Source organism: Scyliorhinus canicula, chromosome 7 (assembly GCF_902713615.1).
Source record: "Scyliorhinus canicula chromosome 7, sScyCan1.1, whole genome shotgun sequence".
NCBI classification, from domain to species: Eukaryota; Metazoa; Chordata; class Chondrichthyes; order Carcharhiniformes; family Scyliorhinidae; genus Scyliorhinus; species Scyliorhinus canicula.
Genome location: NC_052152.1, coordinates 122388045 through 122403944, shown reverse-complemented (window position 1 = coordinate 122403944; position 15900 = coordinate 122388045). Strand labels below are relative to the sequence as shown.

Sequence of the window (15900 nt, the reverse complement as noted above, 5' to 3'; positions counted from 1 at the left end):
AAACCCACGCACACACGGGGAGGACGTGCAGACTCCGCACAGACAGTGACCCAGCTGGGAATCGAACCTGGGACCCTGGAGCTGTGAAGCAATTATGTTAACCACCATGCTACCGTGCTGCCCATGTTCTGGGGTGTGTGGAGTTGTAGTACCTTTGGGAGGCGGTGTTTAGGACCCTATCGAGGATTGTAGGGGTTGAGATGAAGCCAGACCCTATGGTGGCAATTTTGGGATGTCGGAGGTGCCGGAGCTTCTGGAGGGAAAGGGTGCTGATGTCATGACCTTCACCTCTCTGATTGCCCAGCTTTGGATAATTTTCAATTGGCGGTCGGCTAGCCCTTCAGGAGGTACCAGCCTCCCGGACAGGCGCTGGAATGTGGCGACTAGGGGCTTTTCACAGTAACTTCATTGAAGCCTACTCGTGACAATAAGCGATTTTCATTTCAGGTGGGGGGGCTTGTATGTGTTTCTCAGGTTGGAGAAATTCAAATTTGCCCTAAGGGGGTCAGAGGAGGGCTTTGAGGTACGGTGGAGGCCCTTTATATTTGAGGAGCAGTTTGTCACGGGGGGCGGTAAATGGGGAAAATTTACAAACTACATATTCTGTTGGATGTTAAGGTTGTGTTAACATGTTGAACATGTTTGGAATAAAATACCTTTAAAAAAAATAATGATTTTGTGATTTAGGGGTCCACCTAAAATGCAAAAAAAGTATTTTTTAGGCCTAAGAAGTGACGTGCCTGGGATTTTGCATTGAGGCGATAGGGTTGCAATCTTTGGAAGTAAAGGTCAAGGCCATTCGAGACGTCCCTGGACACAGCGAGCTTAAGTCTTTTCTTGGTATAGTCAATTACTATGGAAGGTTTATTTTGAATCGAGCCACAACATTGACATCATTACTCCAGCTATTAAGGAAGAATCAGCAGTAACAATGGACAGAATCCCCAGAGGAAGCCTTCTGGGTTATGAAGCAAGTATTACAGTCCTCAAATCTCTTGATGAATTTTGACCTGAAAAAACCAATCATGCTGACATCTGATGTGTCCTCTTGGGGCCGTTTTATCTCACAAAATGGGAGATGGTTCAGAACGCCCGATCACCTTTGCTTCAAGGACCCTTTCTGAAGCAGAACAAAATGACCCCCAGATTGAGAAGGAAGATTTGGTGGTTATATTCGGTGTGAAAAAATTCCACCAGTCAATGGTTCGACATAGTGGCTGATCACAGACCATCACTGGTCCTGTTAAGGGAAGATAAGTGCATACCGCACACAGAATTGGCGAGGGTGCAGCATTGGGGCCTTGCTTCTGGCAGAAGACAACTATGCTTTACAGCACTGATTTGGAACACAAATCTCTCATGCGGATGGTAAGTCGCATGCCACTACCCAAGTGCATTCCACCACCATCTGTATCCCAGGAGATTATTCCAGCTTTAAACTTCCTAAACTGGATACATCGGCAACTGGACCCAAAAAGACCCTGGGAGGGATTCTCCGGTCCACCAGATAAATTTCTCTCAGCGGAGTGCCTTCGCTGGCAGCCAGGTTCTCCGTTCCCACTACCTGCCAGTAGGATTTCCCATTGTGACCACTCCACACCACAGGGAAACCTGCAGGCGTGGGTACACTACTCACACAGTGGAGAATCCCACCAGCGGAGAATCCCGCTGCCTATTCTTTCAAAGGTTAAACGAATTATACAGTCAGGTTGGTGATACGAGAAGGCCAAACTGCTGGGGCCCTACTTCACTCGTCAGGATGAGCTGACATGTGCCGACAGCAGGATTGTGTGGGGATAACGAGGGCTTGTTCCACCTCTGGCCAGCGACCCCCTCCTTCAACAGCTACATGGCTGAAGACTGGCATCTGTGACTGTGGGGACCCCGGGAGGAGGCAGGATGGATCATGGATGGGTTAGGGTTAGGATTAGGATTAGGGTTGGAGCGTGCATAGGTTAAATCACTCACAGTGGCTTTCGGGACTTACAAAGGATATTGTTCTCCCCAAAAGAAAGGCTTTTGGAGCTCTCCCGCTGGAAATTCTGTAAAGAAAAAAGAAATCAGAATCTCTTTAACTTCAGGTCAGGATAACAACTTATCTTTTACCTGTGGGACAATGCACTTCATCCACCAACTGGGCCTCAAACACAATTGGTGCCATTTTTCTTGGGAGGAGACATTCTCTGGGTCTAACAAATCTACTGCTTGTTTTATACCTCATCCAATCTCATATTGTTTGACTTCAAAGGTGGGGGGGGGGCAGTATAGACTGATTTGATATCACCCAGTGCACAATTGTACTCAAGACACACTAACCTTCTCAAACACAACTATTTCCTTTACTAATCTACATTTTCACGTTTCTTCACATCTGACCTATGCGTAGAAATCAGCATGACAGACAAGAATTTAGAGGAGAAGGGCATTTGGTCCCTCAAGCCTGCTCTGCGATTTAATAAGATCATGGCTGATCTGACTTGCCTGCCCCACGTAAGACTCGCCTCCCTTTGTAACTTTCACCATCTGGCCTCTGCAGATGGAGCTGAGGATGGTGTTGAATAGCCAGAATAGGCGAAGACCACGTGAACTGCTCCAGGAGGCTGTATTTGCAGATTGTCAGGGTGCCTGGGGGCATTGTGGGTGCGGAGGCTGGCAAGTATGTGGTGAGCATGCTGGAGAGGTTGATGGGGAAGGGTGCCTTTGACCAGCCCCTTGAGGTGGATCAGGTGCAGAGGCAGCTGAGGAGGAGGCCACAGGTGGGGGAACCGCCGAAGATGATGGTGGCGCGTCTGCATCGATTTTTGGACAAGGAAAAAATCCTGAAGTGGGGGAGGCAGACCAAGAAGTTTACCTGGGAAGGAAGTGAGCTGTGGATTTACCAGGGCCTGGGTGAGGAGCTGGCTAAGCAGAGGGCCGGGTTCAACTGGATAAAGGCTGCCCTCTTTAAGAAGGGGTGAAATTTTGGGTGTTGTACCCTGCCTGCTTGTGATCAGAAGCAGGAGTTTTATTTTGAGTTGCCAAAGGATGTGATGGGCTTTATGAGGGCCCATAGACTGGGAGGAGTGTGAGGTCATGGAACTTTGGAGAGGAGCTTGTGGTTCATTGTGAGGCACATGAGGTGGGCAATTTGGGGTGGGTTTCGACGGGGGAGCGGTGATGGTGAGTTGGCCATTTATTTCTCTTTGTTGGTGGCTGGGAGGATGGGGGGAGGGGTAGAAGGAGGGGAGGTCCAAGGCCTTGGGGGCCACCATGCCAGCTGGGCAAGCTAGTTAAAGGGAGCGAAGTAGGGGGCTGGCAGGAGGAAGGTGGATGGGGAATGGGTTGGATTAGGGTTCGGGTATCTTCGTATCGTCTGCAAATTTACTGACCCACCCTTCAACTACCTTATCCAAGTCATTAATGAAAATCACAAACAGCAGAGAACCCAGAACTGAACCCTGCAGTACGCCACTGGTAACTGGGCTCCAGGCTGAATATTTGCCATCCACCACCACTCTCTGACTTCTATCGGTTAGCCAGTTCATTATCCAACTGGCCAAATTTCCAACTATCCCATGCCCCCTTACTTTCTGCACAAGCCTACCATGGGGAACCTTATCAAATGTCTTACTAAAATCTAAATACACTACATCCACTGCTTCACCTTCATCCACGTGCTTGGTCACCTCAAAGAATTCAATGAGACTTATGAGGCAAGACCTACCCTTACAAATCCGTGCACACTATCCCTAATCAAGCAGTGTCTTTACAGATGCTGAGAAATCCTATCCCTCAGTACCCTTTTCATTACTTTGCCTACCACCGATGTAAGACTAACTGGCCTTTAATCCCCAGGGTTATCCCTATTCTCTTTTTCGAACAGGGGCACAACATTCGCCACTCTCCAATCCCCTGGTGCCACCCCTGTTGACAGTGAGGACGAAAAGATAATTGCAAACGGCTCTGCAATTTCACCTCTTGCTTCCCATAGAATCCTTGGATATATCCCGTCAGGATATATCCTTGTCTAACCTCAAGTTTTTCAAAATGTCCAACATATCTTCCTTCCTAACAAGTATCTCCTTGTGCTTACCAGTCTGTTTCACACTGTCCTCTCCAACAATATGGCCCCTCTCATTCGTAAATACTGAAGAAAAGTTCTCGTTCAAGACCTCTCCTATCGCTTCAGACTCAATACACAATCTTCCGCTACTGTCCTTGATCGGACCCACCCTCGCTCTAGTCATTCTCATATTTGTCACATATGTGTAAAAGGCCATGGGGTTTTCCTTGATCCTACCCGCCAAAGATTTTTAATGCCCTCTCTTAGCTCTCCTAATCCCTTTCTTCAGTTCCCTCCTGGCAATCTTGTATCCCTCCAGCGCCCTGTCTGAACCTTGTTTCCTCAGCCTTACATAAGTCTCCTTCTTCCTCTTAACAAGACATTCAACCTCTCTTGTCAACCATGGTTCCCTCACTTAACAAGACATTCAACCTCTCTTGTCAACCATGGTTCCCTCACTCGACCATATCTTTCCTGCCTGACAGGGACATACATATCAAGGACACGTAGTATCTGTTCCTTGAACAAGTTCCACATTTCAATTGTGTCCTTCGCTGACAGCCTTTGTTCCCAACTTATGCACTTCAGTTCTTGTCTGACAGCATCGTATTTACCCTTCCCCAAATTGTAAACCTTGCCCTGTTGTGCGCACCTATCCCTCTCCATTACGAAAGTAAAAGTCACAGAATTGTGGTCACTATCTCCAAAATGCTCCCCCACTAACAAATCTATCACTTGCCCTGGTTCATTACCAAGTACCAAATCCAATATGGCCTCCCCTCTGGTCGGACAATCTACATACTGTGTTAGAAAAGCTTCCTGGACACACTGCACAAACACCACCCCATCCAAACTATTTGATCTAAAGAGTTTCCACTCAATATTTGGGAAGTGACTTCTGCACCTTTCCAAAATCAGTTTCCCAATCTGTTCCTCCACATCTCTGCTGCTACTGGGAGGCCTATAGAAAACTCCCAACAAGATGACTGTTCCTTTCCTATTTCTGACTTCAACCCAGACTACCTCAGTAGGCAGATCCTCCTCGAACTGCCTTTCTGCAGCAGTTATACTATCTCTCATTAACAATGCCACCCCCCACCTCTTTTACCACCCTCCCTAATCTTATTGAAACATCTATAACCAGGAACCTCCAACAACCATTTCTGCCCCTCTTCTATCCAAGTTTTCGTGATGGCCACCACATCGTAGTCCAAAGTACCGATCCATGCCTTAAGTTCACCCACCTTTTTCCTGATACTTCTTGCGTTGAAGTATACACACTTCAACCCATCTCCGTGCCTGCAAGTACTCTCCTTTGTCAGTGTTACCTTCCCCACTGCCTTGCTACACGCATTGATGACCTGAACATCAGCTACCATAGTTGCTGCACTACAAATCCGGATGGCCACAACATCGTAGTCCCAAGTACCAATCCATGCTCCAAGTTCACCTTACTTATTCCGGATGCTCCTTGCATTGAAGTAGACACACTTCAACCCACCTTTCTGTCTGCTGGTACACTCCTGCGACCGTGATACCCTCCTCAGTACCTCACTAATCTCAACACTGGCTTCTGGACTACAGCTCGTTTTTGCCAGCCCCCTGCCAAATTAGTTTAAACCCTCCCGAAGAGTACTAGAAAACCTCCCTCCCAGGATATTGGTGCCCCCCTGGTTCAGATGCAACCCGTCCTGCTTGTACAGGTCCCACCTTCCCCAAAATGCGCTCCAATTATCCAAATACCTGAAGCCCTCCCTCCTACACCATTCCTGCAGCCACATTTTCAACTGCACTCTCTCCTAATCTCCAGGGTCATGGGCCCTGGCACCTGGGAGGCAGCAAACCATCCGTGAGTCTCGCCCGTGCCCACAGAACCGCCTGTCTGTACCTCTAACTATTGAGTCCCCTATAACTAGTGCTCTCCTAATCTTCCCCCCTCCCTTCTGAGCTCCAGAGCCGGACCTCATGCCAGAGACTCGGTCACTGCAGCCTACCCCTGCTAGGTAATCCCCCCCAACAGTATCCAAAGTGGTATACTTATTGTTGAGAGGAATGACCACAGTGGACATAAAAAGGGATATGGCTGATCGGCAGGGGAGGGGTGCAAGGAGCCCCCTGATCAGGCTGGTCACGTGGAATGTGAGAGGGCTGAATGGGCCGGTTAAATGGGTCATGTATGTTCACGCAGTTGAGTTGTCTGACGGCGGACGTTGTGTTTTTGCAGGAGGTGCACGTAAAGTTGGGAAATCAGATGAGGCAGAGGAAGGGATGGGTGGGGCAAGTGTTCCACTTGAATGGATATGAAGTCAAGTGGGATGGCAGAGATGGTTAATAAGAAGTTAGCTTTCGAGGTGGGGAGCATTGTGACCGATCCGGGGGATAGATATGTGATGATCAGTGGAAAGTTGGAGGGGATGCCTATAGTCCTGGTATTTATGCCCCGAATTGGGACGACATGGATTTTATTAGGGGCAGTGTTAGGGAAGATCCCACACCTGGACACGCATTGGCTTATTATTATTACTATTATTCTTCGACATATTATTGTTCCTCAATTGTGATTTCCCACCTAACGTTGTTGACAGGGCCCTCAACAGTGTGCAGTCCATCTCCCGCGCCACTACCCTCTCCGCGTCCTCTCCCTCCTAGAACAAGGATAGAGTCCCCTTCGTTCTCACATTTCATCCCACCAGCCTCCGTATGCAAAGCATAATCCTCTGCCATTTTCGCCAAACACATCTTCTCTTCACTTCCTCTGTCAGCATTCCGCAGAGACCATTCCATCCGAGATAACCTAGTCCACTCCTCCACCATACCCAGTGCCTCTCCCATCACCCATGCAGTCGCAGAAGGTGTAACACCTGCCTTTTTACCTCTTTCATGCTTAACATCCCACCCAAAACACTCATTCCAGGTTAAGCAGCGTTTCACTTGCATCTCTTCCAATCTGGTCTGTTGCATTCGCTGCTCCCAATGTGGTCTCCTCTATATCGGAGAGACCAAAGGCAGACTGGGTGATCACTTTGCTGAGCAACTTCGGTCTGCGCACATTAGAACATAGAACGATACAGCGCAGTACAGGCCCTTCGGCCCTCGATGTTGCACCGACATGGAAAAAAAAACTAAAGGCCATCTAACCTACACTATGCCCTTATCATCCATATGCTTATCCAATAAACTTTTAAATGCCCTCAGTGTTGGCGAGTTCACTACTGTTGCAGGCAGGGCATTCCACGGCCTCACCACTCTTTGCATAAAAAACCCACCTCTGACCTCTGTCCTATATCTATTACCCCTCAATTTAAGGCTATGTCCCCTCGTGCTAGCCACCTCCATCCGCGGGAGAAGGCTCTCGCTGTCCACCCTATCTAACCCTCTGATCATTTTGTATGCCTCTATTAAGTCACCTCTTAACCTTCTTCTCTCTAATGAAAACAACCACAAGTCCATCAGCCTTTCCTCATAAGATTTTCCCTCCATACCAGGCAACATCCTGGTAAATCTCCTCTGCACCCGTTCCAAGGCTTCCACGTCCTTCCTATAATGAGGCGACCAGAACTGTACGCAATACTCCAAATGCGGCCGTACTAGAGTTTTGTACAACTGCAACATGACCTCATGGCTCCGGAACTCAATCCCTCTACCAATAAAGGCCAACACACCATAGGCCTTCTTCACAACCCTATCAACCTGGGTGGCAACTTTCAGGGATCTATGTACATGGACACCGAGATCCCTCTGCTCATCCACACTACCAAGAATTTTACCATTAGCCAAATATTCCGCATTCCTGTTATTCTTTCCAAAGTGAATCACCTCACACTTCTCCACATTAAACTCCATTTGCCACCTCTCAGCCCAGCTCTGCAGCTTATCTATGTCACTCTGTAACCTGCAACATCCTTCCGCACTGTCTACAACTCCACCGACTTTAGTGTCGTCTGCAAATTTACTCACCCATCCTTCTGCGCCCTCCTCTAGGTCATTTATAAAAATGACAAACAGCAATGGCCCCAGAACAGATCCTTGTGGTACGCCACTCGTAACTGAACTCCATTCTGAACATTTCCCATCAACTACCACTCTCTGTCTTCTTTCAACTAGCCAATTTCTGATCCACATCTCTAAATCACCCTCAATCCCCAGCCTCCGTATTTTCTGCAATAGCCGACCGTGGGGAACCTTATCAAACGCTTTACTGATGAAATCCATATACACCACATCAACTACTCTACCCTCGTCTACCTGTTCAGTCACCTTCTCAAAGAACTCGATAAGGTTTGTGAGGCATGACCTTCCCTTCACAAAACCATGCTGACTATCCCTAATCATATTATTCCTATCTAGATGATTATAAATCGTATCTTTTATAATCCTCTCCAAGACCTTACCCACCACAGACGTTAGGCTCACCGGCCTATAGTTACCGGGGTTATCTCTACTCCCCTTCTTGAACAAAGGGACCACATTTGCTATCCTCCAGTCCTCTGGCACTATTCCTGTAGCCAATGATGACAGAAAAATCAAAGCCAAAGGCTCAGCAATCTCTTCCCTGGCTTCCCAGAGAATCCTAGGATAAATCCCATCCGGCCCCGGGGACTTATCTATTTTCACCTTGTCCAGAATTGCCAACACTTCTTCCCTACGCACCTCAATGCCATCTATTCTAATAGCCTGGGTCTCAGCATTCTCCTCCACAATATTATCTTTTTCTTGAGTGAATACTGACGAAAAGTATTCATTTAGCATCTCGCTTATCTCCTCAGCCTCCACACACAACTTCCCACCACTGTCCTTGACTGGCCCTACTCTTACCCTAGTCATTCTTTTATTCCTGACATACCTATAGAAAGCTTTTGGGTTTTCCTTGATCCTACCTGCCAAAGACTTCTCATGTCCCCTCCTTGCTCGTCTCAGCTCTCTCTTTAGATCCTTCCTCGCTTCCTCGTAACTATCAGACGCCCCAACTGAAACTTCATGCCTCATCTTCACATAGGCCTCCTTCTTCCTCTTAACAAGAGATTCCACTTCTTTGGTAAACCACGGTTCCCTCGCTCGACCCCTTCCTCCCTGCCTGACTGGTACGTACTTATCAAGAACATGCAATAGCTGTTCCTTGAACAAGCTCCACATATCCAGTGTGCCCAACCCTTGCAGCCTACTTCTCCAACCAACACATCCTAAGTCATGTCTAATGGCATCATAATTGCCCTTCCCCCAGCTATAACTCTTGCCCTGCGGGGTATACTTATCCCTTTCCATCACTAACGTAAAGGTCACCGAATTGTGGTCACTGTTTCCAAAGTGCTCACCTACCTCCAGATCTAACACCTGGCCTGGTTCATTACCCAAAGGCCCTGACCTTCCTGTCGCTTGACATTTTAACAAAAGACCCTGCTCCCATGCCCACATGTCTGTTCTTGGCCTGCTGCAATGTTCCAGTGAAGCACAACGCAAACTGGGGGAACAACAGGATGGTCTACATCTGAACCTGAGGGGCACCTGGGGGGGGAGATTTGTTAGTGCTCTTTGGGGGGGGTTTAAACTAATTCAGCAGGGGCATGGGAACCTGGATTGTAGTTTTGGGGTAAGGGAGATTGAGAGTATAGAGGTCAGGAGCACAGATTTGACTTCGCAGAAGGGTGCCAGTGTTCAGGTAGGTGGTTTGAAGTGTGTCTACTTCAATGCCAGGAGTATACGAAATAAGGTAGGGGAACTGGCAGCATGGGTTGGTACCTGGGACTTCGACGTTGTGGCCATTTCAGAGACATGGATAGAGCAGGGACAGGAATGGTTGTTGCAGGTTCCGGGGTTTAGGTGTTTTAGTAAGCTCAGAGAAGGGGACAAAAGAGGGGGAGGTGTGGCGCTGCTAGTCAAGGACAGTATTACGGTGGCGGAAAGGATGCTAGATGGGGACTCTTCTTCCGAGGTAGTATGGGCTGAGGTTAGAAACAGGAAAGGAGAGGTCACCCTGTTGGGAGTTTTCTATAGGCCACCTAATAGTTCTAGGGATGTAGAGGAAAGGATGGCGAAGATGATTCTGGAAAAGAGCGAAAGTAACAGGGTAGTTGTTATGGGAGACTTTAACTTTCCAAATATTGACTGGAAAAGATATAGTTCGAGTACATTAGATGGGTCGTTCTTTGTACAATGTGTGCAGGAGGGTTTCCTGACACAATATGTTGACAGGCCAACAAGAGGCGAGGCCACATTGGATTTGTTTTTGGGTAATGAACCAGGCCAGGTGTTAGATCTGGAGGTAGGTGAGCACTTTGGAGACAGTGACCACAATTCGGTGACCTTTACGTTAGTGATGGAAAGGGATAAGTATACCCCGCAGGGCAAGAGTTATAGCTGGGGGAAGGGCAATTATGATGCCATCAGACATGACTTAGGATGTGTAGGTTGGAGAAGTAGGCTGCAAGGGTTGGGCACACTGGATATATGGAGCTTGTTCAAGGAACAGCTATTGCGTGTTCTTGATAAGTACGTACCAGTCAGGCAGGGAGGAAGGGGTCGAGCGAGGGAACCGTGGTTTACCAAAGAAGTGGAATCTGTTGTTAAGAGGAAGAAGGAGGCCTATGTGAAGATGAGGCATGAAGTTTCAGTTGGGGCGTCAGATAGTTACAAGGAAGCGAGGAAGGATCTAAAGAGAGAGCTGAGACGAGCAAGGAGGGGACATGAGAAGTCTTTGGCAGGTAGGATCAAGGAAAACCCAAAAGCTTTCTATAGGTATGTCAGGAATAAAAGAATGACTAGGGTAAGAGTAGGGCCAGTCAAGGACAGTGGTGGGAAGTTGTGTGTGGAGGCTGAGGAGATAAGCGAGATACTAAATGAATACTTTTCGTCAGTAAATTAAATGAAAATGAAAATCGCTTATTGTCACGAGTAGGCTTCAATGAAGTTACTGTGAAAAGCCCCTAGTCGCCACATTCCGGCGCCTGTCCGGGGAGGCTGGTACGGGAATCGAACCGTGCTGCTGACCTGCTTGGTCTGCTTTAAAAGCCAGCGATTTAGCTGAGTGAGCTAAACCAGTATTCACTCAGGAAAAAGATAATGTTGTGGAGGAGAATGCTGAGACCCAGGCTATTAGAATAGATGGCATGGAGGTGCGTAGGGAAGAAGTGTTGGCAATTCTGGACAAGGTGAAAATAGATAAGTCCCCGGGGCCTGATGGGATTTATCCTAGGATTCTCTGGGAAGCCAGGGAAGAGATTGCTGAGCCTTTGGCTTTGATTTTTCTGTCATCATTTGCGACAGGAATAGTGCCAGAGGGAGTGCTGCAGTGTCAGAGGGTCAGTACTGAGGGAGTGCTGCACTGTCAGAGGGTCTGTACTGAGGGAGTGCTGCACTGTCAGAGGGTCAGTACTGAGGGAGTGCCACACTGTCAGAGGGTCAGTACTGAGGGAGTGCTGCACTGTCAGAGGGTCAGTACTGAGGGAGTGCTGCACTGTCAGAGGGTCAGTAATGAGGGAGTGCTGCATTGACAGAGGGTCAGTACTGAGGGAGTGCTGCATTGACAGAGGGTCAGTACTGAGGGAGTGCTGCAGTGTCAGAGGGTCAGTACTGAGGGAGTGCTGTAGTGTCAGAGGGTCAGTACTGAGGGAGTGCTGCAGTGTCAGAGGGTCAGTAATGAGGGAGTGCTGCACTGTTAGAGGGTCAGTACTGAGGGAGTGCTATACTGTCAGAGGGTCAGTGCTGAGGGAGTGCTGCACTGTCAGAGGGTCAGTAATGAGGGAGTGCTGCATTGTTAGAAGGTCAGTACTGAGGGAGTGCTGCAGTGTCAGAGGGTCAGTACTGAAGGAGTGCCGCACTGTCAGAGGGTCAGTACTGAGGGAGTGCTGCAGTGTCAGAGGGTCAGTACTGAGGGAGTGCTGCAGTGTCAGAGGGTCAGTACTGAGGGAGTGCTGCACTGTCAGAGGGTCAGTACTGAGGGAGTGCAACACTGTCGGAGGGTGAGTACTGAGGGAGTGCTGCACTGTCAGAGGGTCAGTACTGAGGGAGTGCTGCACTCTCAGAGATTGACTACTGGGGGAGTGCTGCATTGACAGAGGGTCAGTACTGAGGGAGTGCAGCACTGTCGGAGGGTGAGTACTGAGGGAGTGCTGCACCGTTAGAGGGTCAGTACTGAGGGAGTGCTGCACTGTCAGAGGGTCAGTACTGAGGGAGTGCAGCACTGTCGGAGGGTGAGTACTGAGGGAGTGCTATACTGTCAGAGGGTCAGTGCTGAGGGAGTGCTGCACTGTCAGAGGGTCAGTACTGAGGGAGTGCTGCAGTGTCAGAGGGTCAGTACTGAGGGAGTGCTGCACTGTCAGAGGGTCAGTACTGAGGGAGTGCAACACTGTCGGAGGGTGAGTACTGAGGGAGTGCTGCACTGTCAGAGGGTCAGTAATGAGGGAGTGCTGCATTGACAGAGGGTCAGTACTGAGGGAGTGCTGCATTGACAGAGGGTCAGTACTGAGGGAGTGCTGCACTCTCAGAGATTGACTACTGGGGGAGTGCTGCATTGACAGAGGGTCAGTACTGAGGGAGTGCTGCATTGACAGAGGGTGAGTACTGAGGGAATGCTGCACTGTCAGAGGGTCAGTACTGAGGGAATGCTGCACTGACAGAGGGTCAGTACTGAGGGAGTGCTGCAGTGTCAGAGGGTCAGTACTGAGGGAGTGCTGCACTGTCAGAGGGTCAGTACTGAGGGAGTGCAGCACTGTCGGAGGGTGAGTACTGAGGGAGTGCTGCACTGTCAGAGGGTCAGTACTGAGGGAGTGCTGTAGTGTCAGAGGGTCAGTACTGAGGGAGTGCTGCAGTGTCAGAGGGTCAGTACTGAGGGAGTGCTGCACTGTCAGAGGGTCAGTACTGAGGGAGTGCAGCACTGTCGGAGGGTGAGTACTGAGGGAGTGCTGCACTGTCAGAGGGTCAGTACTGAGGGAGTGCTGCACTGTCAGAGGGTCAGTAATGAGGGAGTGCTGCAGTGTTAGAGGGTTAGTACTGAGGGAATGCTGCATTGTGAGAGGCTCTGTACCAAGGGAGTGCTGCATTGTCGGAAGGTCTGTACTGAGTGTCAGTACTTTGTTGTAAAAACCCATCTGGTTCACTAATGTCCTTTAGGGAAGGAAAACTGCCGTCCTTACATGGCCTACATATGACTTCAGAGCCACAGCAATGTGATGCTCTTTGAAATGGCTCAGCACGTCACTCAGTTCAAGGGCAATTACGAATGGACACCATAATGCCCACATCCCATTAAAGGACAAAGAAAAAAATACATATCAATGCCTATACTTAAAAGAAACAATTTTATTTGCTGTTGATCACTTTGGAACAGCTCAAGCCTGAAGAAGGCTTCATATAGAACATATAGTGCAGAAGGAGGCCATTCGGCCCATCGAGTCTGCACCGACCCACTTTAAGTCCTCGCTTCCACCCTATCCCCGTAACTCAATAACCCCTCCTAACCTTTTTTGGTCACTAAGGGCAATTTATCATAGCCAATCCACCTAACCTGCACGTCTTTGGGAGGAAACCGGAGCACCCGGAGGAAACCCACGCAGACACGGAGAGACGGTGCAGACTCCGCACAGACAGTGACGCAGCGGGGAATCGAACCTGGGACCCTGGCGCTGTGAAGCCACAGTGCTATCCACTTGTGCTACTGTGCTGCCCAAATGTGAGTCTTTCTTTTTCACCAATACCCATGCTATCTAATCTCCTGCCCCAGATGGCAGGAGAAGAACCATTGGATCTTGGGTCTGATTTCGCACAAAAATACCTCTGAAGTACTCATGGAAACATAGTCTTCCAGAATGGCAATGTGAAGCTCAGAGATTGAAGGAACTTTCCCATTAGGATGCCAGGGGAAATCTCATCTGACTGCATTGAACACAACCCAGTTCACATCACTTAGTTACATATTCACTCAACAGTAGTCAATAAAAAGTGCAGCTTCATCCAACCACAAAAATGAAAGTCAAACAAAATACTTACGTATCTGATTAGTTGTGGGTGAGTAGAAGGCATTAACTGTGGTGGGATTGGTGAACCATCTAAACAGAAAGGATATGATCAGACTAGATAAATCACTGACTAAACAACATTCTCTGCATTTCTCAGTAGCTCAGTACATATAACTCGTTGAATGAGGTGTTGAAAAAAGAGCTAAATAGTCGAGCACAGTCATTAATATTCTGAGTGGAATTGCCTTCAGCTATATTAAGAGCACAGTAAAAAGTCTTGCAACACCAAGTTAAAGTCCAACAGGTTTGTTTCAAACACTCATTTTCGGAGCACTGCTCCTTCCTCAGGTGAATGCTGAGAATGGGGATGAGAAGGCAGGAGAATGGGGATGAGAAAAATATCAGCCATGATTGAATAGCGGAGCAGACTCGATGGGCCGAGTGGCCTAATTCTGCTCCTATGTCTTATGCTCTTAATATAATGTGGAGATGCTGGCGTTGGACTGGAGTGAGCACAGTAAGAAGTCTTACAACACCAGGTTAAAGTCCAACAGTATTCCCTATTCCTATCCATCTCTGTCTTAAAGACATTCAGTGATTTAGCCTCCACAACCTTCTGGGGCAAAGAGTTCCACAGATTAACCATCCTCTGGCTGAAGAAATTCCTCCTCATCTCTGTTTGAAAGGATCATCGCTTTAGACTGAGATGGTGTTGTCTGGTTCTAGTTTTTCCTACAAGTGGAAACATCCTCTCCACGTCCACTCTATCCAGGCCTTGCAGTATCCTGTACATTTTAATAAGATCCCCTCCTCTTTCTAAACTCCAACGAGTACAGTCCCAGAGTCCTCAAACGTTCCTCATACGACAAACTGTTTATTCCAGGGATCATTCTTGTGAACATCCTCTGGACCTTTTCCAAGGCCGGCACATCCTTCCTTCGATATGGGGCCCAAAACTGCTCACAATACTCCAAATGTGGACTGACCAGAGCCTTATACAGCCTCAGAAGTACATCCCTGATCTTGTATTCTAGCGCTCTCGACATGAATGCTAACATTGCATTTGCCGTCCTAACTGCCAACTGAACCTGCACATTAACCTTAAGAGAATCTTGAACAAGGACTCCCAAGTCCCTTTTTGCTTCTGATTTCCTAAGCATTTCCCCATTTGGAAAATAGTCTATGCCTCCATTACCTGTCTGTTTCACGCCAGTGTCAACGGGCCTCCTGGTCCAGCAATTCCGTGGCCCACAGGGGGCCACATGGCACCGGAGTGCTGCATGCAGCGCAGGCATTGATACGCGGCCCTGCACTGCCAGCCGTGGGTCCGCACATGCGTGTGGCGGCCGCTTCCACGCCAGGTCCGTGCAACAAGGCGGATTCACGGAGCGGGCTGGTGCGAAAGAAGAAGGCAGCCCCCCCCCCCCCAGATCGCGCATGCCCACCGATCAGTGGCCCCCGATTGCTAGCCTGGCCATCGTGGAGGACCACCCCGGATCGCCCCCCCACCCCCCACCAGGACACCACCCCGGCCGCGGGTCCGAGCTCCCGCCGGATGGAACCATGTTAGAACCACGGCGGCGAGAAATCCGCAGGGGCCTCTTACAACGGCCCCCAACCAGCGCCACGTAAACCGCATGGGCTCGGAGAATCCCGGGCCAGAGCTTTGTATCATCTGCAAACTTAGCAACAGTGCCTTCAGTTCCTTCTTCCAGATCATTAATGTATATTGTAAAAAGTTGTGGTCCCAGCACAGACCCCTGAGGCACACCACTAGTCACTGGCTGCCATCCTGAAAAAGACCCCTTTATCCCCACTCTCTGCCTTCTGCCAGTCAGCCAATCCTCTACCCATGCCAGGATCTTACTCTTAACACCATGGGCTCTTAATCTATTTAACAATCTCCTA

At 48.9% G+C, this 15900-nt stretch overlaps 1 protein-coding gene across 1 annotated transcript in view; it reads right to left on the bottom strand.

Annotated features, from left to right (window-relative positions):
* phex (phosphate regulating endopeptidase homolog, X-linked) overlaps positions 1 to 15900 on the bottom strand; it is a 371262-nt gene that overhangs the window by 107130 nt on the left and 248232 nt on the right. The window contains exons 16-17 of the mRNA XM_038802848.1: positions 14024 to 14082; positions 1988 to 2042 (exon numbers count right to left, since the gene is read on the bottom strand). Coding sequence (XP_038658776.1) covers positions 1988 to 2042; positions 14024 to 14082 — 114 coding nt within the window. The remainder of the gene's footprint in view (positions 1 to 1987; positions 2043 to 14023; positions 14083 to 15900) is intronic.